Raw genomic sequence first — 23,987 nt, forward strand, 5'->3', positions numbered from 1 at the left:
ATAGAATTTGGGTCCAGACTCCCAGAGGGATAAATGTCAGGGGAAGATGACCAGAGGGCTCTGAACCCCAATTTCATCAGGACACAGAGAGAGAAGAGGGAAGAAGGGAGAGGCCGGGTGGTGACGCACCTGATTGAGTGCACATGTTACAATGTGCAAGGACCTGGGTTCCAGCCCCCGGCCCCCCACTGCAGGTGGAAAGCTTCACAAGTGGAGCTGCAGGGCTGCCAGTGTCACTCTGTCTGTCTCTCCCCCTCTCTATCTCCTCCACCCCTCTCAATTCCCGGCCGTCTTTATCCAATGAATAAAGATAATAAAAATAAAAGAAGGAAAAAGGATGGACACTCAGAAGTAGTAACAGGTGTAGGCATGACTTAGAAAGGAAGAGAGGAAGCGCATGAATCACAAGGACTGGCGGAAGGATCCCGGTTCCAGGGCCGGGTGGTGGCGCACCTGGTTGAGCACACGTATTACAATGAGCAAGGACCCAGGTTCAAGCCCCCGGTCCCCACCAGCAGGAGGAAAGCTTTGCGAGTGGTGAAGTAGTGCTACAGGTGTCTCTCTTTCTCTCTCCCTCTCTATTACCCTCTTGATTTCTGGCTGTCTCTACCCAATAAATAAATATAATAAAATTTTTTTTAAAAAAAGGATCCCGGTTCGAGTCCCTGGCTCCCCACCTGCAGGGGAGTCGCTTCACAGATGGTGAAGCAGGTCTGCAGATGTCTTTCTCTCCCCTTCTCTGTCTTCCCCTCCTCTCTTCATTTCTCTCTGTCCTATCCAACAATGACAACATCAATAACAATAATAACTACAACAATAATAAAAAGACAACAAGGGCAACAAAAGGGAAAATAAATAAAATAAAATAAAAAGCAACAAAAGGGAATAAGTATTAAAAAAACAACAAAACAAAACAAAAAACCCCCTACAACAACTGGTCTTGGAGGTAGTTTACCTAGATTCACTCCCAGGTTAAAAGAAAAGGAAACAGTTGGGGTTGAAGGACAGTGACAGCCCACAGGGGTGGGCATTGGCCTTGCTATGCCTGTAGCCCTTGCTCAAGCCCCCACATCATGGAGGGGGGGAGACGTGGCACTGGGGGGAAGCCCCAGTGTAGTGGCGTCCCTCCCTCCCTGTCTCTACATGAAAAAGTCAGTCCACGAGGTCCCAGCTATGGAAAAAGAAAAAAAAAAAAAAGCTCTTTCTTTTTATCATTATTGTTACTGGTAAAAAAAATATTTTCCCGGGGAGTTGGGCAGTAATGCAGCAGGTTCAGCGCAGGTGGCACAAAGTGCAAGGACCGGCATAAAGATCCCAGTTTGAGGCCCCGGTTCCCCACCTGCAGGGGAGTCGCTTCCCAGGCGGTGAAGCAGGTCTGCAGGTGTCTGTCTTTCTCTCCCCCTCTCTGTCTTCCCCTCCTCTCTCCATGTCTCTCTGTCCTATGTGATAACAACTACAACAACAATTAAAAAAAAATAAATAAAATTACAAGTGTATATAGAACATTTGAAAAAAAAAAAAATCTTCCCAGCAGCTATTCCTGTTCTTCCTGCACTCCCAGTGGGCTGCGTATGGCCTGGCTCTCGGGGACATGCCGCCAGCCTAGGGGAGACTGAGGCCCAGGACCCCGAGTCCAGCCTGTGTGTCTGAGGCCGAGTCTGCCTGAGTCACTGGTACTGTCCTCCCAGCCCTGGGAGGGCACCAGCCTTGGTTTCTATGGCAACGTGCTGGGAGTCACACCCCCAGATGATATTCACTAGGTCAGAGGCCTCAGGGGACCCAGCTGGTGACACACGTGTGACTCACTCTGGCCAAAGTCTAGACGCAGAAGAGTCACCCCAGGCTGGGGAGGCTGGGCCACTGGGCTATACCACATGCCCTGTTTTGCTGCTGGGGGGGGGGTTGGTGCCGGCAGCCTCTTGTGGGTACAACAGGGTGATGGGGGCCAGTTTCTCTCTTTGGGGAACTCAGAACCCTGGCTGCTCCCCCCGCCCGACAGCCACAGTCGCAGTAAACAGATGACTTGTTGATCTTTGTCACGAAGGTCCTCGCAGGGGCTTGGCGCCTGCACGACCCCACCACTCCTGGCCAGTCTTTATGATTAGTAGTAGGATGCTTTCTTACTTCGTGATAAAAGTGGGAGACAGAGAGACACAGAGAGGGAGAGAGACAGGGTGAGCAGAGATACCTGCAACACTGCTTCCCAGCCCGGGAAGCCTCCCCACAGCAGGTGCGGACCCGGGGCTTGAACCTGGGTAGTCAGTCGCACAAGGTCGTGTGAGTGCTCTACTGGGTTTGTCAGCGCCCGGCCCCAGTGTCCATGCCCTTCTCTGAGGAGCTGGGGAATGAGCCCGCAGCACTGCTGCTCTGGCTTCCTGGAGAGACCTGCGCTCCACTAGGAGAGCTGTCTCCACATCTCTGAAATGTCACACAGAGGGTACCACTCAGGGCTTGCCACAGCCACAGAGAGGATCCGGTACATCCCGGGCCTCGGGGGCCACAGGCTTTATTCTCAGCACCAGCCTGTGCTGGAGCCGAACAGGCTCTGGCCCTCCCCCCAGCCCCGTAATAAATAAATTCGGGGGCACCTGTTACAGCGTGCGAGGACCCAGATTTGAGCCCCGGTTCCCCACCTGCAGGGGGAAGCGTTACAAGTGGTGAAGCGGTGTCTGTCTGTCTCTCTTCCTCTGTCTCCCCCTCCCCTCTCGATTTCTGTCTCTATCCAATAAGTAAATAAAGATAATAAAAAAATAAGAGAAAAAATAAATTCGGGGGATGGGTCGTGGTGCTACCTGTTACCAGGCGCAAGGACCGGGTTTCAGCCCCTGGTCCCCACCTGCACCGAGCAGCTTCACCACCAGTGGGGCAGAGCTGCAGGTGTCTCTCTGTCTCTTTCTCTCTACTTCTCCCTTCCCTCTAATGTCGTTCCGTCCTATCAAATATTAAAAAATAAAGCGAAAAATAAAGTCATGGGTAGAGCATGGGCTTGAGGGTGCTAGCACAGCTTTGTATAAATCTATTTTCAAAGATTCAGTAGTAAGAGAGAGACAGAGAGACAGAGAGGAAGCCCCAGGGCATCCCTGTGGGCATGAGGTGACCAGACGAGCCCTAGCTTCACCTGCCACCCTCAAGCCCTGTGCTCACGGCCGGCAGGGTCCAGCAGGAGCACAAAGTCCCATCACTAGCATCGAGGTGCTGACTGAGTTCTCACACTCACTTCCTCCTCTCCCGGGGGAGTGGATTGGGGGAGGGGCAGCAAACTCCCCAACCTGTCAGATGAGAGCAATTTCCCTGCAACGTTCACAAGTTTTCATGCAGGGAGGTCAGAAAATTCTCTCTTGACAGGCTGGGAGTATGGATCCACCTGTCAACACCCATGTTCAGTGGGGAAGCAATTCCAGAAGCCAGACCTTCCACCTTCTGCATCCCACAATGACCCTGGGTCCATACTCCCAGAGGGATAAAGAATAGGAAAGCTATCAGGGGAGGGATGGGATACGGAGTTCTGGTGGTGGGAACTGTGTGGGGTTGTGCCTCTCTTATTCTGTGTTTTTTTGTTGGTGTTTCCTTTTTATAAATAAAAAATTAAACAAAGGAAAAAAAAGAAAGAAGCAGAAAAAGGTGAAACAAAAAACAAAAACAAAAAAAAGAAAAATTCTCTTCCTTGAAACTACCAATCTAAGTGATTTTTCAATTTCAATTTTTTTTTTAACTTGAGAGAGAGAGAGGAGAGGAGATGAGATTGTGGGGGCCGGGTGGTGGTGCACCAGGTTAAGCGCACATAGTATGAAGAGTAATGACCCATGCAAGGATCCTGGTTTGAGCCCCCAGTGTAGCAAGTCTACAGGTATCTGTCTCCCTATCTTCCCTTCCCCTCTCAATTTCTCTCTGTCCTAGCCAAAAAAATCAGAAAAATGGCCCCCAGGAGCAGTGGATTTGTAGTGCGCGCACTGAGCCCCAGAGATAACACTGGAGGCAGAAGGGGGGGGTGCCGAGGGGGAGAAGCCAGGTAGGTGGTAGTGCGTTGGGTTAGGCACACACACTATGAAGTTCAAGGACCCAAGCAAGGATCCAAGCTTGAACCCCCGGCGCCCCACCTGCGGTGGGGTGATCCCTTCGCAAGTGATAGGTGACCCTGGAGGAAACAACAAACCACAGCCCTACAGCTTTCCCCTGAGCAGCGCACTATACAGACCAGGGGCTTCACTGCATTCTAGTTATTTCTTCTTTTTCATTGCCACCAGGGTTGTCACTGGGGCTCAGTGCCAGCACGACAAATCCACTGCTCCTGGTGGCCATTTATTCTATTATATGTCTTATTTGATAAAACAGAGAAACAGAGAGAGGAAAGGGAGAGAGGGGGGGAGAGAGACACCTGCAGCCCTGCTTCATTGCTCATGAAGCTTCCTCCCTGCAGCAGGGGAGTGGGGCCTTGAACCCAGGTCCTCGAGCACAGTGATGTGTATGCCACCAGTTGTGCCACCACCTGACCCCCCTTTTACCAGTCTGACTCCAGATTTCTTTCCCCTCCATTCCGTCAGATTCCTAGTTGGCTGGTGAACCCCGAGGACCACCCCCCGAGCCGCCCCCGTGCCCATCTCATCACTGGCCTGTGGACCTAACAGAATCCGGGACCTGTGGGCAGACCGGCAGACTCTCGGGTGCCCTCACAGGATGGGGGGCACACACCCCCTCCCTCTGAAGCTGCCAGAGGAAGGCCGAGGGCCCAGCCCCCCACACCACACGCGCCGGCCGCCCCCTGCCCGGGCTACGCACCTGCAAGCTGGTGTCGAAGACCACAAGCTTGGAGCTGGTAGGCACAATGTCGTAGCAGCGGTGGGAGCGCATGAAGCGTGTGTAGACGCTGCTGTCCGAGTCTTCTGCTGCAGGGGAGAAACGCAGGCGTGGGCGACGGAGCAGAGGCCGCCGCAGAAGCCACAGCCCCCACCTACGGCTCCCCAGAGAGAAGCCTGGTCCACACTCACAGAGGGTGAGTGACAGAGGAAGTCGACCAGAGGGCTCTGAACCCCATTTCCACCAGGACTCAAAGCGATTGGTGTGACTTAGAAAGGAAGAGAAGGGAGGCCAGGGGGTGGCGCACCTGGTTAAGAGCACACGCTACAGTGCGCAAGGACCCGAGTTCAAGCCCCTGGTCCCCACCTGCAGGGGGGAAGCTTCATGAGTGGTGAAGCAGAGCTGCAGGCGTCTCTCTCCCACTCTGTCTCTCCCTCTTCTCTCCATTTCTATATCTATACAATAATAAATAAATATGAATTTTTAGAAAGGAAATGAAAGACCACTGAAAACATGGGATGAATATATATATAATTATATATATATATATATATATATATATAATTTCTATAACTGCATATAGATATGCAGTTATAGAAATTATAGTCCATATCTGTGACCTTGGGAGAACCACTTCAGTTTCCATTGAAGGGCATGGGGACACAGAATTCTGGTGAGGGGAGTGATGTGGAATTATACCCGTTATCTTATAGTTTTGTAGATCAATATTAAATCACCAATAAAAATAAATTTGAATATAAGAAAGAGGAAGTAAAAAAAAAAACCCAGAAAAGCGGGTATGGATTACAGAAGAGACGTCCCTAAATAGGGAGGGACAGGTGAGCCAGGAGAGGTGCCAGGAGGCCAGGGTGACGGCTCTGCCTGCCAAGCAGGCTGCTCACCTGGCGGTGTGTGCACCCCACCTGGCTGGGTTCCCCCTGGCCACAGGAGAGGCACTAGTGCTACCAACCAACTCTGGGACAAGGACCAGCAGCTGCCTGGGCCCCGCGTGGCCGCACTTCTTGCCAGTTGCAGAGGACACGGGGAACAGTGGGCACCCACACATGGACACCGAGACATGGACGGACGCTGGGGTCTCTGTCAGAGTGAGCAGACAGCTGTGTGCGGTGCTGGGGGCAGTAATACTGAGCAGCCTCCCCAGTCTTTTTATTCTAAAGTACCCAGGGAGAGGGAGTGAGAAGGGATTATCAGAGGGAGAGACCCCACAGCCCTGCCCACCCTCCATGGGCTCCCTGGGTGCTGTGCCTGGTGCTGAGAGAGGAGACACCCCACAGCCCTGCCCACCCTCCATGGGCTCCCTGGGTGCTGTGCCTGGTGCTGAGAGAGGAGAGACCCCACAGCCCTGCCCACCCTCCATGGGGCTCCCTGGGTGCTGTGCCTGGTGCTGAGAGAGGAGACACCCCACAGCCCTGCCCACCCTCCATGGGCTCCCTGGTGCAGGGTGCTCCCAGGTGGTCTCAGGGCTCCAACCCAGGGTCTATGTGCAGCAGGGTGTGTGCTCTGCCTGTGGATCCATTTCACCTCATAGCCCCTACAACTTTTTTCTTTTTTGTCTCCATGGTTATCACTGGGGTTTGGTACCTGCATGATGAGTCCAATGCTCCTTCTGCCTTTCTACTTATTTACTTTTTCTATTTCATTTGATAGGACAGATAGAAATCGAGAGGTGCGATAGACAGAGAGGGAGAGAGTCAGAGAGACCCTCAGCCTTGCTTCACTGCTCGTGAAGCTTCTCCCCTGCAGGTGGGAGCAGAGATTTGAACCCGGGCTTTGCACATGGCCTGGTGTGCGCTCTACCGGGTGCTCCAGCCCCGGGCACCTGCACCAGCACCCATTCTTTTAATGTTATTATTATTATTATTATTTGCCTCCAGGGTTATTGCTCAGGCTTGGTGCCTGCCCTACAAATCTACTGCTCCTGAAGGCTATTTTTTTCCCCTTTTGTTGCCCTGTTGTTTATCATTGTTGTGGTTATTATTATCGTTGTTATTGCTCTGGTTATTGTTGAATCGGACAGAGGGAAATGGAGAGAGGAAGGTAAGACAGAGGAGGGGAGAGAAAGACAGACACCTGCAGACCTGCTTCACCGCTTGTGAAGTGACCCCACCCCCTGCAGGTGGGGAACTGGGAGCTTGAACCCAGATCCTTACACCAGTCCTTGCTCTTTGCGCCATGTGCGCTAACCTGCTGCACTACTGCCTGGCCCCCCTAATGTTATTTTAAAAATTATTTAGTATTTGTTATTGGATAGAGATAGAGAAATTGAGAGTGGAGGGGGAGACAAAGAGGGAGAGAGACGCCTGCAGCCCTGCTTCACCACTCATGAAGCTTCCCCCTGCAGGTCAGGACTGGGGGCTTGAACCTGGGTCCTTGTGCACTGTAATGTGTGCACTCAACCTGGTGTGCCATTATCTTGCTCCAAATATATTTTAAAAAATTTTTTATATATATTTATTATTTATTTTCCCTTTTGTTTCCCTTTATTGTTGTTGTAGTTATTATTGTTGTCGCTATTGGATAGGACAGAGAGAAATGGAGAGAGGAGGGGAAGACAGAGAGGGGGAGAGAAAGACAGACACCTGCAGACCTGCTTCACCGCCTGTGAAGTGACTCCCCTGCAGGTGGATAGCCAGGGGCTCGAACCGGGATCCTTAAGCTGGTCCTTGTGTTTTGCGGCATGTGCGCTTAACCCAATGTGCTACTGCCCGACCTCCCCACCCCCTTTTTAAACTAACCAAAACAACATGCAAATCTGCAAACAGTGACTCTTATCTTGGCTTGAAACCAGGACAGATGATGCTGAAGTCACACTGAGGGAGCCCAGACCCCAAACATCTGCACATCATGTTGGGTACAAACATTAGCCAGGCCACCCCACCATCCAGGAGTCCTTGGATTCCCCCATAGATATGAGGGGCCCAGACCTCTCACAGACCCCTCTCTGCACCATCACTGCTCACTGCCCTCAGGAACGTCAGCACAAGTCCTGTGGCCTCTCCAGAACCTGCCCTCACTGCAGAGCAGCCATGGCGGGGACTCCCCTCTCTCTGCAGGGAGGCCGGTCAGCCTGCTCTGCCCCTCGAGGAAGACGGGTCCTGACATGAGCGCAGCCTGCCCTAGAAGGTTCCAACTGTGACCATGGATTAAGCTGGACGTAGGAAAGGCACTGAAATAGGGAGCTCCAGAAAGTTGAAGTTAACACGTCCCCCCACAAACACAGGTGGGGAGGGGTCCGGGAGAGAGAAGCAGGAACAAGGGCCGGCTGTGGGCTGGGGCTGGATTCCTGGTGTGTGTTGAGGCCGAAGCCCTGCGATGTTATCACAATGTTCTGCTCCTGTCATTTCATGGGCCGCTGGGCTGACGTGTAATTACAGGGTCCTGACCTCCCTCCCCCTCGCCCCCGCCAGCAGGAGGGCGCTGGGTCCCCTGTCCTTCCAAGGGCAGGAGAAAGCAAACACCACAGCACGTCATGAGGGGGTGCATAAAGGGGAGAAAGCACATGGAGGGCCAGCTCTGAGGAACTGTGGAGGTCCGCCTAGCCCCCAAGAAGCAGTACCTGGTCACTCCCCCCCGACACACACACCAGCAGACCCCCCCATCCCTGGAGGCTTCTAGAAGCCAGCTCCAGTCTGCCTGGGCCTCCTTGCCTCCCACCTCCCTGAGGAATCTCTACTCCCTCTCTCTTAAAAGGAAAAAATAAAGTCTATTATTACAGGAGAGAGAGATGCCGGAGCCAGGCTCAACTCTGGTCTAACAAGGACCTAAGCTGGTCTCCAGGGCTCAGGCACGCAAGTCCTGAGCTAGCTTCCTGCCCCCTTCATCTCCCTCTTTCTCTTTTCAAATTTATTTTATTTGGTCAGGACTGAGAAAAACTGAGAGAGGAGGAGGAGATAGAGAGGTGGAAAGAAAGAGTTAGGAAGAGAGAGAGAGAGGAGGGAGAGACATCTACAACACTGCTATACCGCTTGTGAAGCTTCCCCCCTGCACGAGGGCAGCAGGGGCTTGAACCCGGGTCCCCTTGGGCCTGACAATGTGTGTGCTCAGCCTGGTGCACCGCCACCCAATTTCTCCTTTTGAAAACAGGATTTAATTAATTAATTTCTTTATTTTGTATTTGTATTTACAAGAGTCCTGCCCAGCTCTGGCTGATGGTGGTGTTGGGGATTGAACTGGGACCCTCAGAGCCTCAGGCAGGAGAGTCTTTCACAGAACCACTGTGCTGTCTCCCCAGCCCATTGCTTGTGTGTATTAAAAAAAAAAAAAATTATTTCCTTTTGTTGTTCTTGTTGTTTTACTGTAGTTATTATTGTTGTTGTTATTGATGTTGTTGTTGTTGGATAGGACAGAGAGAAATGGAGAGAGGAAGGGAAGACAGAGAGGAGGAGAGAAAGACAGACACCTGCAGACCTGCTTCACCGCCTGTGAAGCGACTCCCTTGCAGGTGGGGAGCCGGGGGCTCGAACCAGGATCCTTACACCGGTCCTTGCGCTTTGCACCACGTGCACTTAACCCACTGCGTCACTGCCCGACTCTCTGCTTGTGTTTTTAAAGATTTATTTTTATGGGGGTGAGAGAGACAGAGCAGAGTGCTGCTCCGCCCTGGAGTAGGTGGTGCCAAGCTCTCAGGCAGCAAGTCCTGTGCCCTAACACTGCGCTATCTCTCCAGCTGTTGTCGTGAACTAAGTTAACCAGGAAAAAAAAAGATCTTTAGAAAAAGATGTATTTATTTACAAGAGCAAGAGAGGGAGCCAGAGCAGTCTGATTCTGCTGCGTGTGGTGCCGGGCTTTGGATGCTTGCAAGTCCGGAGCTCTAACTGCTGGGCTCCCTCTGAGCCTTATTTATTTATTTATTTATTGCCACCAGAGTTATTTTAATTGCCGCCAGGGTTACTGTGGGGACTTGCTGCCAACATCCACCACTCCTGACAGCCTTTTTTTTTTTTTATCGTTTTTTCTTCTTTCTATTTTATTTGATAGAACAGAGAGATTGAGAGGGGAGGGGGAGAGAGAGAGGGAGAGAGGAAGAGAGACACCTGCAGACCCGCTCTACTGCTCATGAAGTGTCCCTGCTACATGTGGGGACTGAGGGCTTGAACCCAGGACCTTGAATATTGTAATACATATACTATAACAGATATGCCACTGCTGGGGCCCCTTCCCTCCCCTCCCCTCCCCTCCCCTCCCCTCCCCTTCCCTCCCCTCCCCTCCCCTTCCCTTCCCTTTCCTCTTTCTCCTCCAGGGTTATCACTGGGGCTCAGTGCCAGCACTCTGAATCCACTGCTCCTGTTGGCCACTTTTTCCGTTTCATTAAGACAGGACAGAGAGAAACTGAGATGGGGTAAGGGGAGATAGAGAGGGAAAGAGACAGAGAGACACCTGCAGCCCTGCTTCACCACTTGTGCAGCTTCCCCCCTGCAGATGGGGAGCGGGGTCTTAAACCTGGGTCCTTGTGCCTAGTGACGTGTACACTCAACTGGGTGAGCCACTGCCCGGACGCCATCTTTTTTTTTCACATATAGAGACAGAGATAAGGCATCGTGCACTGCCCCACCACCATTCAGCTGCCACGGGGCTCCCGGATGGGGCCAGGGCCTTGTGCCCGGTAAGAAGCATGCCCTCTGAGACTGTGCTGATAATCTCTCCAGAGAGGTTGCTGGTGCCCGACTCACCCTTTGGGTTTGGCTGTGGGGGGTGGGTGGGTGGGATGGGAGGAGCTTGTGCAGCACTGTCCCCCGATTTCACAGACACCACAGCTGGCCGAGCTCCTGCCTCCCTCCAGTACATGGGGTCTGGAGTTGTACCGGGGGGTGCAGGAGAGGTCATTTCCTGGCCTGCTCCATCCACATGGACCTAGAGGCCTTGCTGGGGTCTGGACGAAGCTTCTAGAAAGACTGGGTTTGGGGAAAAGTCTGTTGGCTGTGTGTGTGGGGGGGCAGGCTGCACCCCTGGGGGCCAGGGGGCCAGGGGAGAATAGAGAGCAGAGCCTACGGCTGAGAGCTTGGGGGCAGGGCTGAACCTCAGGCAGATACCACCATTCTTATCTCTGTCCAGCACCTTCCTGGGGGGGTGGGGGGTGGAGGGGCTGGGAAGCTGGGCAGGGAGAGACTGAGCCCTGGGTTCGAACCCTGGCACCACATGGTGGTACCATGGATGGCACCAGATGGAGCTCATGGATGAGAAACGGTGCTGCCAGACCCTCTCCAGCCGGTGGTGTTCAGCCTCCCCCCACCCACGGCAGAGACAGACCAGGACAGGGGCGGGGCTCTCCCCAAGACGGAAGAACCCAGTGAGTCCCAAGGCGGGTGTGGGTACTGGTGCTTTGTCCCATCTACGGACAAAGGAGAGTGGCAGGCAGAGGGTCAGATAGGAGGAGAAGCTTCCGGAGCTGGCCAGCATGGTGGCTTCTCGAGTGGGCCTGTCCCCATGTCCCCCACTGTCCTCAAAAAGCTGAGCAGCCAGCACAGAGGCCGGGGCACCAGGCCGGGACCGCCTGACCCTTTAAAGACAGCGAAGGCAGAGTCCGTCACTGCTAAAGCCATAGCAATGCAGAGTTCTAGGCCCTGCACACCCTCCCAGCCCTGCTTCATGACACTCCCAAGAGCACGCCCCATCTGAGTGCCTCCAAATGGGCAGAATCAAGGGAGATGTGTGTGTGTGTGTGTGTGTGTGTGTGCGCGCGCGCAGGGGGGGGGGGATGGCTCACAGGTCAGAGCTCTGCCTGGCCATGCTCAGGGCCCCAGGTTCAAGCCCTGGCACTGTCTCTGGGCAGAAAGTGAAAGGCAGGTCCTGGGGTCACTCATTGCTGGCACCCAGTTGCAGTCCACCCCACACTGACAGCCACTGACAGCAGGACCCAGCAGCTGAAGCCTGGAGGTGGGGTGGTCCTTATCTGCTTCCCCAGGTCCCCAGCCCCAGCCTGTGAGGCTGCAATGGAGTTACTACCAACCCCCCCCCCCCCAACTATGCAGCCACTGGGAGCTTCTGCATTTTGGATGACTAAGCACCTTCAGGCAAGGCAGACAGAGCAACATCTGAGGCTTCACTGTCGGCCCTCAGCCTGCAGAGCAGAGGTCAAAAATAGACCCTGCTCTGGCGACCCCTGCTCTGGGGACCTCCCCATCCCCACCCCCTGCTCAGAGCTGCCCAGGCCTGCCCAGAGAAAGCAGAGCAGAGCAGCAGGGGTGGGGCTGCAGAGCCAGCTGAGCGGGCAGGGCACCTGCCTCACCATGCCTGTGGCCCAGGTTCCTGCCCCTGGGACCCCACAGCACACACAGTACCAGCAGAGACTCTGGCCCAGTGGTATCTCTCTATCTCATCCTTCTCTCTCTCTCTCTTGCTGTCTGTCTGTCTAGATGAGAGAGCGGCCCAGGAGTGCTGGAATCACGTAGGCACCAGCCCCAAAGAATAAAAACAGAGAAAAGAAATAAGAGTGTTCGGTCATTCAGGGCCAAGGTTCACAGCGGCCCTGACAGACTCCGGTCCACACTGCATAAAGCGGCTTCTGGAGAAAGCCTGGTTCAACCCTCTGACTGGGAGTCCAGCTCCCTTTAAGGGGGTGTGTGTGGGGGGGGCGGCACTCAAGTTCCTCCCAGGCCCTAGTGACAGGGTTCCAATGGTGGGGGAGGGGACGAGACACAGGGCAGAGCAGGCGCCCACTGGCCTTGCTACCTGGCTCAGAATCCACGGCACAGAGAGGCCAGGGGCTTGCCAAGGTCACACAGCGGAGTCGGAACCGGGCTAACTCCTGTCTCCAGTGCTGTGTGAACCTTCAGTTCACGTGCAAGGACCTCCATCCCCCACCCCCCCAGGCAACGTGGGCTCTGACTCAGGCCAGCAAAGTTTCACGGAGGTGTTACCTGACGGGCTGGAGAACCGGTGAAGGTACTGTCGCTTTTCAGGAGAAGGAGGACAGAAGTCCCGGCCCCTCCGCCTGAACTGAGTGACCGCCGGTGAATAATGGAGGGGGTGGGATGGGGTGGAGGGGGCTGCAGAGAACGCTGCCCAGGAGGGACGGGGTGGGGTGGGGGTGGGACAGCACCCACAGGGGCAACCCTAGTGGAGACAGAATGGAGGGGGGGGGGTCCACAGGGCCTTTCTTGGGCTCAGATGGCCGCCCATGCAGACTGCTCCCAAACTCTTGTCTCCGGCCCTTCCCAGCCAGGCCCCGGGGACAGCATGCCTCCCCCCACACACCTGATGGCAAACTCAGCCCCCACTGGGAAGAGGAGGTGGGGGCCGGAGGCCTGGGGTCCCCCTGCTCTGCCCAGGTGGCCTTCCCTCTCCCCGCCCTGGGACCCGCCCTGCCCTGCCCTGCCGGCGCACAGGCACAGCCGTGGGCAGTGGGCCCTGTGACTGCACCTCATTCTCATTCCCCCAGGCAAAGACAAGAAGACCCCAGGGCCCTGTGTGTGGGATGGGGGGAGGGTCTCAGGCCTCAGAGGGGGACTGACATCTGCTGTCCCCATGCCCTGGTGTCCCCGGAACCCCCTCTCAGCCTATCCTCAGCCCCATCCCCAGTCACAAGCCCCCCTCCTCTGCCCCAGGCAGTTCCAAGGACGCTCCCTCAGGTCAGCATGGCCCTGGCGGGTCCTGTGCTGTCCCCGGCCTCCCTCACTTCCCTCCCCGCCACCCACCGGCCTGCGTCCCTAGGGCGCCCCCCACACACCGGGCCACCCCCAACATGTCTGGTCCCCTGGCGTCGCTGCCTCCCCATGACTCCAACCTCTCCTGTCTCGGGTTCCTGAGCCCCACACCCCCACGTCCCCTGCCTGCTGTCCCCTGCCCTCTGTCGCCATGGCCCCTGCCCCCCTGTCACCATGGCCCCGGTCCCCGCGGGGAGGCGGGCTCAGGCGACACTCACCTTCCTCCAAGTCGAATTTCTCCAGCATGCCGGCTTCCTCGGGTCCCGGGGCCGCCAGCGCCGCCTGAGGAGGACACAGCGGTCAGCGGAGGGGGGGCGGGGTGTGGGTGGGGAGGGGTGCAGGGGGGGGTGCGCTCGGTCAGCCGAGGGGGGGCGGGGTGTGGGTGGGGAGGGGTGCAGGGGGGGTGCGCTTGGTCAGCCGAGGGGGGGCGGGGTGTGGGTGGGGAGGGGTGCAGGGGGGTGCGCTCAGTCAGCGGGGGGGGGGGAGGGGGGGGCGGGGTGTGGGTGGGGAGGGGTGCAGGGGGGGTGCGCTCGGTCAGCCGAGGGGGGGGGGCGGGGTGTGGGTGGGGAGGGGTGCAGGGGGTGCGCTCGGGGGCGGATGGGGTGCTGGGCAGGTCTTGGGGGGGGTGCTGGATGGGGCGCAGGGGCGGGGCGTGGGCGGGGTGAAAGGGGCTCAGGGACGACGGGGTGGGGGGAGGGTCGTGCAGGGGTGCGGGGCGGGGGAGGGGGCTTGAAGAGGTTCGGGTGGGGGGGTACACGGGGGCGTCCGGGTGTGGATGGGTTTCGGGTGGGGTCTTTGCGGGGGTGGGGGGGGCTGGATGGGGTGTTCCGGGCGGGGTGGGGGAGGGGTGCGGGGGTGGATGGGTGGGGGTCCCCGCGGGAGGGCTCGAAGGGGTTGGGGGGGTGGAAGGGGTGGGGGGAGCAGGGGGGCTGGAAGGGGAGCGCGGGGGCGGGCGCGGCAGGGACGGGGTGCGCGGCACGGGGCGGAGGGTGGGGGCTGGGCGGCGGGGGGAATGAATGGGGGTGCGCGGCGCGGAGGTGGGTGGGGGTGCGTGGGGCGGGGCGGGGCCCGGGGGCGGGGCCTGTCCTGGGGCGGCGCCTGGGGGGCACCCTGGGGCCCCCCCTCTCCCGCGATCCCCCCTCCTGTGTCACCTGCGCAGGTGTGACTGGGGGGAGGGGACGGGGCCCGCGGTGGGGCGCAGGTGGGGCGCGGCCTCCCCTCCCGCACGGTCGCCTGCTGCCGTCCGGAGGCCCAGCCGAGGCCCTGGGGCGCCCCCACCCCCATACCGGCTCTGGGTGGCACCCCCGCCCCCAGGGCAGCCCTTGTGTCTTTCCTGCCACCTCCAGCATGCAGTCCCGTCCCCCCCACCTCGGGAAGGGAGGGAGTCACTGAGTCTAAGCACCCCTGCAGGCCCGGCCTGGAGCACCGAGCTCGCTGGACTCCGCACTCTGCTTTCCATTCCAGCCCAGCCCAGGCCACAGGCAGCGCCGGGGTGGGGGGTGGGGATGGAGATGGGGGTGGGCGACTTTTTGTGAGCCACTTACGGGGGGGGGGGTAAACCCACCCCAGCCATGTCCCCCTCCCCAACTCTTCTCGTGCAGAGCCCTGGGAGACCCAGGGACAGGACCAGTGAGACACAAAGGAACCGCCCCTGTCTGCAGGGACTCCCTTGTCAGCCCAGAAAGTCCCAAGAATCCACCCACCCAGCAGCAAGGCCCCGCAGCACCCACCCCGCCCCCAATACACCGCAGCTCCCAGTGTGTGTGTGTGCGCGTGCGTGGGGAAGCAATGAACCTGGGGAGGGCAGTCCTAGCTGCTGTGAAGAAAGTTCACGATTGGGGGCCGGGCACATAGTAGGAAGTGGAGGACCCACGCAAGGATCCGGGTTCCTGCCCTCGGGGGAGGGGGGATGGACGCTTCACATGGTGAAGCAGGTCTGCAGGTGTGTCTGTCTTTCTCTCCCCTTCTCTACCTTCCTAGCCCCGCTTAATTTCTCTCTGTCCTATTGAAAAAAAAAGAAAGAAAGAAAGAGAGAAAAAATGTCAGCCAGGAGCGGTGGAGTCATGGTGCAGGCACCCAGCGCCAGCAATAACCCTGGAGGCAAAAAGAAAGTTCGGGCTGAAGTGTGAGTGTAAGATGCTGAAGATGACAAGCCTCTGACAGACAGACAGACAGACAGACAGGCTACCCCCAGACCCCGTGGAGTAATGATGGCAGGACCCCTGATAGATTTCTGCTTCCAGTGTTCTGCCTCTTAGATTTCTACCGAGGCTGTTTTCAAATGTGTCAGCAAGAACTGGCTTTGCGGCATGGAACCCTCTGGAGAGCTGAGAAGGGACTCCCTCAGCGGTCATCAGTGTTCTCATAAATACTAAAGCAGCAGTACTGCAGACTGGGGTACTGGCAGAGGCCAGACACAGCGATCCAGAAAAACAAGCTGGGGGGGGGGGGGAGGAGACAGGTTGTGGTGCACCAGACCTGGGTTTGAGCCCCGGATGCCCCACCTGCAGGGAGGGAGGCTTCACGAGCAGTGAAGCAGGGCTGCAGCTGTCTCTGTCTCTCTTCCCTTTCCCTTTCCATCTCTGTTTCTATCCAAAACAAATAAATACGTAAATAAAATACTTAAGGGGTGGAGCAGTGGAGCGCCTGGTTAAGCACACACATTTCAGCACACAAGGACCCAGGTTCAAGTCCCCGCTCCCCACCTGGAGAGGGGAAGCTTCTGAGTGTTGAAGCAAGGCTGCAGGCATCTATCTCTCTGTCTCTCTCCCTCTCAATTTATCTCTGTCCTATCAAATAAAATAGAGAGGGGGGTGAAAGGGGGAAATGGCTGCTGGGAGTGGGGGGTTCGTAGTGCCAGCGCCAAGCCCCAACAGTAACCCCAGAGGCAAAAAACAAATCAGGCAATCAAATAAACAACCCCAGGCTAGGAGTGGACTTCTGAGCCTAGGGGGGAGCAGTGCTCACAGACGCAGCAGCTGTGGGGAGGGTCAACAGTGCTGGCTCGGTTGGGCCATACAGGACAGTCTTCACAGGAAGTCTCACGGCTGCCCCAACCTTCAGGAACAATGAGCTCAAGTCGGATTAGGGGTTTGAAAAATCAAACTGTGAAACTTCTAGACAGACAAACTAAAAGCAGGCAAAAGCTCTTTGAGACTGAGTGCAGACACACTGAACAGCCAGAGGAAAGCGAACAGATTGTGGCCCGGGCAAAGGAGACCAGCTGCTCTGTGGACAGTCCAGCAACGAGGAGGGAGAGACGCGGGTGGGGTGGACTGGGGGGCAGGATTGTAGACCGGAGCCAAGAGGGGCCTGGTGCCCGGTGCCCAGGGTGGACTAGGGTGACTGCCTCAGGGAGCCCTGGGGGCTCGTGTTCACAATCAGGAAGAGACACTTCTCTGATGACCAGAGAGCAAACGAAGGGGGCTAACGATACAGCACAAAGGTTCTGCAAAAGATTGTCCTCCTCGAGGCTTTGAGGTCCCAGGTTCAATCCTCAGCCCCACTATAAACCTGAGCTGAGTGGTCCTCTGGTTTCTCTCATTAAGAAAGCAAATGAGGGAGTCAGGCACAGTGGGTTAAGCGCACGTGGCGCAAAGCGCAAGGACCCGGCTCCCTACCTGCAGGGGAGTCGCTTCACAGGCGGTGAAGCAGGTCTGCAGGTGTCTGTCTTTCTCTCCCCCTCTCTGTCTTCCCCTCCTCTCTCCATTTCTCTCTGTCCTAGCCAACAACGACGACATCAGTAACAACAACAATAACTACAACAACAATAAAAAACAATGGCAACCAACAGGAAAATAAATAAATAAATATAAAAAAATTCTAAAAAGAGGGAGTCGGGTGGTGACACAGCGGGTTAAGCGCAGGTGGCGCAAAGCGCAAGAACCGGCGTAAGGATCCCAGTTCGAGCCCCCGGCTCCCCACCTGCAGGGGAGTCACTTCACAGGCGGTGAAGCAGGTCTGCAGGTGTCTGTCTTTCTCTCCCCCTCTCTGTCTTCCCCTCCTCTCTCCATTTCTCTCTGTCCTATCCAACAACGACGACATCAATAATAACTACAACAATAAAACAAGGGCAACAAAAGGGAATAAATAAATTTAAAAAATAAAAAGTAAATGAAGGCTTCATGCCGGTTAGGGGAAGAAGGGCGCAGACGCAGAGTGCAGTACTTGCAAGCACAAGGCCCCGAGTCTGATCCCCAGCACCACATGGGCCAGAATGATGCTCTGCTTCTCTGTCTCACACACACATACGTCAACATCAGGGGTGCCCGGTGGCGGCGCAGCTGGTTAAGCACACATAGTACTAAGCGCAAGGACTGTGAAAGGATCCGGGTTCGAGCTCCCAGTTCCCCACCTGCAGTGGATCTGCTTCATGAGTGGTGAAGCGGGGCTACAGGTGTCTCTCTGTCTCCCCTCCCCTGTCCATTTCTTTCTGTCCTGTCCAATAAAATGGGAAAATGGCCACCAGGAGCAGTGGATTCATAGTGTAGGCACTGAGCCCAGCAATAACCCTGGAGGCAAAAAAATAAATAAAATAAAAAAAAATAATAAAAAAAACCAGGCCAGACATTACCATGGGGGCACTGCAGCTGACTTTTATGACTGAGGACCCAGAGGCTCCAGCTTCAGTCCCAGACACCACCATATGCCAGAACTGAGCAGTGCTCTCCTGTCTCTTTCCTCCTCCTCCTCCTCCTCCTCCTCCTCCTCTTTTATTTTTATTTATTTATTTTTGCTACCACAGTCATCACTGAAGCTCAGTGCCAGCACTATCCCAGAGGTCTTTTTTTTTTTTTTTTATGTTGTATTTTATTGGATAGGGCAGAGAGAAGTTGAGAAAGGAGGGGTTGATAGAGAGGGAGAGAGAAAGACAGACACCTGCAGTCCTGCTTCACCACTTGTGAAGGTTCCCACCTGCAGGTGGGGAGCAGGGGCTCGAACCCAGGTCTTTGCTCATAGCAACATGTCCACTCAACCAGATGCACCACCACCTATCCCCATGCTTCTTTCTTCAATGAGGAAATAAAATAGTAATAACAATAAAAAAGAGAAGCTGGTGGTTTGGGATTTGGGAGGGTAAAGTGCTGGACTTGCAAACATGAGGCCCAGAGTTTGATTCGAGGCAGAGAATACGTCAGCATGATGTCCTCTCTCTCTCTCTCTCCCCCCTCTCCTTCTCTCTCTCTCTCTCTCTCTCATAAACTCTCTCTCTCATAAACAACTGCTGCTCACTTCAGTAGCGTGTACACTAAAACACGGACAATACAGAGAAGATTGGCATGACTTCTGCACAAGGAGGATACACACATTCATGAAAGGTTTCATATTAAAAAAAAAAAATACTAGGAGTCGGGCAGTAGCGCAGCGGGTTAAGCGCAGGTGGCGCTAAGCTCAAGGACCGGCGTCAGGATCCCGGTTCTAGCCCCCGGCTCCCCACCTGCAGGGGAGTCACTTCACAGGCGGTGAAGCAGGTCTGCAGGTGTCTGTCTTTCTCTTCCCCTCTCTGTCTTCCCCTCCTCTCTCCATTTCTCTCTGTCCTATCCAACAACAACATCAATAATAACTACAACAATAAAACAATAAGGGCAACAAAAGGAAATAAATAAAGAAAAAAGAAAAAAATCTTAAAAAACAACAACAACAAACTTAGGGGCTGGGTGTTGGCACACCCAGTTGAGTGCACGACACCCAGTTGAGTGCACGATACCAAGCATGAAGACAAGGTTCGAGGCCCTACACCTGTGTGTGTGTGGGGACTCTTCATGAGCTGTGAAGCAGGTGTCTCTCTTTCTCCCTCCCCCCTCTCTTTCTCTTCCCTTTCAATGTCTCTGCTCTATCAAATACAAGAAAGAATAAAAAAATGAAAGACAGAATATAGAAGACGTTGAAAGGGTGTTCTGGGGAAGGTGTGCAGTGGGTAGGGCACAGGACTTGCAAGTGTGAGGCCGAGTCTAATACCCCACAGTGTATGTGCCAAAGTGATGGTTTGTTCTCTCTCTCTCTCTCTCTCTCCTCAGATAATGTGCTAGAGAGACAGATGACTCGGTAGGGCACCTGCCTTGAGATTCGCATGGCCCAGGCTCAAGGCTGGACATCGTATGGGGGTGCCAGAGAGCCGGGGGCAGCTCCAGTGCGGATGTCTCTCCGTCTCTCTTCCTCTGTCTGTATGGAAAAGTCAGCCTGGGAGCTGTGCAACTGCTTCCATATGTACGAGACCCCAGTTCCACAAAAATGAAGTGAGACAAAATAAGTTTTAAAGAGATGGGGCCAGGTGGTGGTGCACCTGGCTCAGCGCTCACATTACAGTGCGCAGGGACCTGGGTTCAAGTCCCCGGTCCCCACCTGCAGGGGGGAAGCTTCATGAGTGGTAAAGCAGGGCTGCAGATGTCTCTCTGTCTCTTTCCTGCTTCTCAATTTCTGTCTCTGTCCAATAATAAAATAATCAGAAAGAGATGTAATGTATGAATGCCAAAAAAACAGCTCACCTGAACAGTGCGCTTGGCACATGTGAGACCTGGGTTCGAGCCCGGCTCCACAGCACTGAAGGAACCTTTTATGCCATGGTCACTTTCCCTCTCTGCCTCTGTCACTCTCTCTCTCTCTCTCTCTCTGAAAAAAAAAAAAAGTCTACCTAGTGAAGCCCAGCACAGACAGAAAAAAATGTAACAGTTCTGAATCTCCAGCCAGGACAGTATTGGACTAGCAGGCCCTGTTCTCACCTCCACAGCACCTCAGAAAGCACAACAGACATGGGAATGCTGGCATGGAGAGGCGCCTGGAGGTCAGAGAAACTAACAGCCAGAGAGAAGATTCCAGAGCCCAGGCGTGAGGATGTCGAGGTCAAGGCCTGTTTTCTGCTCTGCTCCACACCACCCAGCCCGTCCTCCTGGGCTCACAACCCAGCCCCCTGCGTCCACTGTTCATCTTGCCAGGCCTCTGCAGTTCTCTGCCACCTTCTGCCCAGCTGCCCTGTCACCTCCAGGGCTGCCCAGCCGGCCTGCCCCACCTCTGTTACAAAGCTGTGCCCACAACTTTACAACAGCAGGAGAGAAAGAAGAGAGAGAGAGAAACCGAAGCCACATACCACATGGCAATCACAGTATGGAGACAGCAGAACCCAGTCTCCATAGCAATGGAACCTGGGGGTGGAGCCAGAGGGCACCTGCAGCCTCAGACTTCAGGTGGGGCAGAGCCCTGACCATCTCGACTCAGGCAGACGCTCATGACTGAGAACCCCGGGGCACTGCCAGGCCTGGTCTTCAGGGGGAAGTAAGCATGACGGAGAGACAGAGTGAAAATCTGTACTGCTGAGCGGAGGCAGCTGTTTGGAGGAACCCCCAGATTCAACAGAGCTGGGTAGACCTTGCGAGGGAGATGTCAGAGCTATGGACCCAACGGTGCTCGTGAAATGGAGAAGATTTATAGATGAGGGCTGAACAAATTCAGAGAAATGATGATGGGAGAAGAATTCAGGGGGGCTGGGGGCAGTGCACCTGGTTGAGCACACATTACAATGTGTGAGAACCTGGGTTTGAATTCCCTGGTCCTCACCTGCAGGGGGAAAGCTTTGTGAGTGGTGAAGCAGGGCTGCAGGTGTCTCTCTGTCTCTCTTCTTCTACCCTCTTGATTTCTGGCTGTCTCTATCCAACAAATAAATAAAGATAATTAAAAACAAAACAAACAAACAAAAACCCAGGAGAATTCCTAACAGTGATCAGAGGCACGACAACTGTGATGACTGAGCTAACAGACACACAGACAGACAGACACACAACCACCAAAGAACAAACCGCAGAGAGGACCACTTGTGGGAAGATAGACACCAAAGGTGAGGTAGAGAATGGGAAGATAAAGTAGAGGAAGCCACCCCCTACCCAAAACAAAAACAAAAGCAGCAAAAAGAAGGAAGATTAGGGACGACACCAAGAGTTAGAGCACTTGGATCATAGGGTTCAAGAAGCAAAACAGAGAGAAAGGGATAGAGCTTCTATCTGAAGAAATATTAGCTGCGACTTCTCCCGCAATTAAAGCAGGAGCTAGTCTCCCAGGGAGCTCACAGAACTCTAACAAAACACTAGTTCACCAAGGCACATGGCAGATTAAAGACAAGGAGAGAATTCTGGGGCCTGTCAGGGAGAAGCAGTCACCTGTAAGAGAATTTCTCTGAGTCTGTCAGTTGATTTCTCTACAGAAACTGTAAAGGGCTGGCAGGTGTGTTCACAGGAGTGAATGGAGAAGCCCTCCACCCAAGAATACTTCAACCCAAAAGAAAGAGGGATGAAGAGCTTCTCAGACAAGCAACAGCCAGAGGAATTCCTTGCCACTAAACCAGACTGAAAGGATACATTAAAGAAACAAGTAGAAAAGTGAAAGGACAGGACTGGGAGACAGCACATAGCTATGCAGAAAAGCGTGGGGCTGGGCGGTAGGGCAGTGGGATAAGCCTAAGTGGTGCGAAGTGCAAGGACCGGCATAAGGATCTGGGTTTGAGCCCCCGGCTCCCCACCTGCAGGGAGGGTCGCTTCACAAATGGTGAAGCAGGTCTGCAGATGTCTATCTCTCCCCCCTCTGTCTTCCCCATCTCTCTCCATTTATCTCTGTCCTAACAATGACAACATCAGTAACAACAACAATAACTACATCAACAATAAAAAACAACAAGGGCAACAAAAGATGCCGGTTCAAGCCCCTGGCTCCCCACCTGCAGGGCAGTCACTTCACAAGCAGTGCAGCAGGTCTGCGGGTGTTTATCTTTCTCTCCCGGTCTCTGTCTTTCTCTCCTCTCTTGATTTCTGTCTGTCCTATCCAACAACGACAACAACAGCAATAGCAATAATAACCATAACAACAATAACAACAAGGGCAACAAAATGGGAAAAATGGCCTCCAGGAGCAGTGGTTTTGTAGTGCAGGCACTGAGCCCAGCAATAACCCTGGAGGCAAAAAAAAAATGCAATGTTTACATGGAACCTTGCTCATGATGGGTGGTGTGACAGCCCAAACTGGAACACACAGGCATCCCTTAGTGGGTGACTAAAGAAACCAAGGTCCTGGAGCCAGATTCCACAGGGACAGGACCTGGCGCAGCCCTCTATGCTGATGAACCCGCCCAGACAACAGCTCTTCCATAGACACTTTTTTTTTTTTGCAGGAACTGCTGTGCAGAAGCAGGAGGTGTGTCACAACTGTTTTGCAGAAAGACACACAGACCTCACCCCATCCCGTTCTTGCTTCCTGTTTGCCCAAGCCCTGCCACAAGCCCTACTCTAGGGGGAAACACACATTAGATACTCAAATACTTCCTCGTTCCGGAAGCAGATGTCTAGCAACCTTACCCTTCTTTCCTGTTTGTCCGCACCGCCTAGAGAAGTTCCGATTCTGGAACTTCCGGAGGCGGGACTACAGAGCAGCAGCAGCTGTGTTTCTCACCTCTCCTCTCCCGGGTCAACTAGGAACACCAAAGGAGACCACCTGGGACTGCAACAAGACAGGACTAGAACGACTTCAGGAACCCACCAAATCACGGTGAGTGCAAACACATGTGGCTTGTGGACAGAGAGGAGCCTAGGGAGAGATTAAGTGGCTGCTAACAGTCCGGCAGTTTACCAGCTGAGACATCACCTCCAGTCTGTTCCACCAACAAGGGGACAGCTGAAGGGAGGAGAGGAACCCCCCCTGAGACTCACCAAGTGCAACTGTGAGTCTCCATTGCTGCTGCCCTCAGAATCTGGAGCAGCAGCAGGGGGGCTCTGTGCTGACACCAGGGGACAGAGAACTGACCAGGAAACTCAGGAGAAGATCTATACCTCAGTGGCCTAGAGGTGGGGCTGTGAAAGTCTCTTTGCATAACCACTGGAGTATCTCTGCCCCACCCTGCTTTATCTCTTGGTCAGGAGTCAGTGATTAAGCTAAGAAGCCTACTTATACTTTAAAAGCCCTCAGGATCCCATAGCCTACAGGGAAGAAGAAGCACAAAAGAGGCTTTTAAGCCACTGAGCTCCAACTCAGGGATTAAAACAATATTGAAACAACAGTCAATTTCCACAACTGTGAACCCTTTAATTACTTTACTTGGACACAAGTCAATCCAGGCAAGAGTGATCAGTAATTTGAAAAGTAATTGAAAAGTAAAAGAGAGAAGGAACTCAGAACATACTATATAGAATGATTAAACCAAAGAAGAAATAGTGGAGAAATGAACCAGGACAAGACTCCAGTTAAAAGTCACCCAAAGGTTGAAGCACAAAATAATGAGGTCAACATCCAAACAGTAGCTAGGGAAATAATCACAGGAGTGAGTAAAGAGTTTGAAAGAATTGTCATTACAAATGCAGAAACAACAAGTGAGAATCTGGAAGAAAACACTAATTATCTCAAGGTTATTAGAGAGCTGAAAGCTGAAATAGCTGAGTTAAGAACACAACTAGCTGAACAAGCTAAAACAGTATCAAAACAGGGAAACAAAATAGATGAACTCCAGAAAACAGTAGAGGGGAGAGAAAAATAGGATAAATGAAGCTGAAGACAGAA

At 54.3% G+C, this 23,987-nt stretch overlaps 1 protein-coding gene and 1 non-coding gene across 4 annotated transcripts in view; one reads left to right on the forward strand and one right to left on the reverse strand.

Moving 5' to 3' along the window:
* The window catches only part of PRKAG2 (protein kinase AMP-activated non-catalytic subunit gamma 2), a 156,767-nt gene that overhangs the window by 34,134 nt on the left and 98,646 nt on the right, over positions 1–23,987 (reverse strand). For all 3 annotated transcript variants that reach the window (XM_060196838.1, XM_060196837.1, XM_060196839.1), the window contains exons 5-6: positions 13,676–13,739; positions 4,777–4,883 (exon numbers count right to left, since the gene is read on the reverse strand). In XM_060196838.1, coding sequence (XP_060052821.1) covers positions 4,777–4,883; positions 13,676–13,739 — 171 coding nt within the window. The remainder of the gene's footprint in view (positions 1–4,776; positions 4,884–13,675; positions 13,740–23,987) is intronic.
* LOC132540043 (U6 spliceosomal RNA) lies at positions 18,686–18,788 on the forward strand. The gene has a single exon (XR_009551321.1). It is a non-coding gene; the product is annotated as a U6 spliceosomal RNA (small nuclear RNA).

This window comes from Erinaceus europaeus, chromosome 8 (assembly GCF_950295315.1).
Source record: "Erinaceus europaeus chromosome 8, mEriEur2.1, whole genome shotgun sequence".
Classification (NCBI taxonomy): domain Eukaryota; kingdom Metazoa; phylum Chordata; class Mammalia; order Eulipotyphla; family Erinaceidae; genus Erinaceus; species Erinaceus europaeus.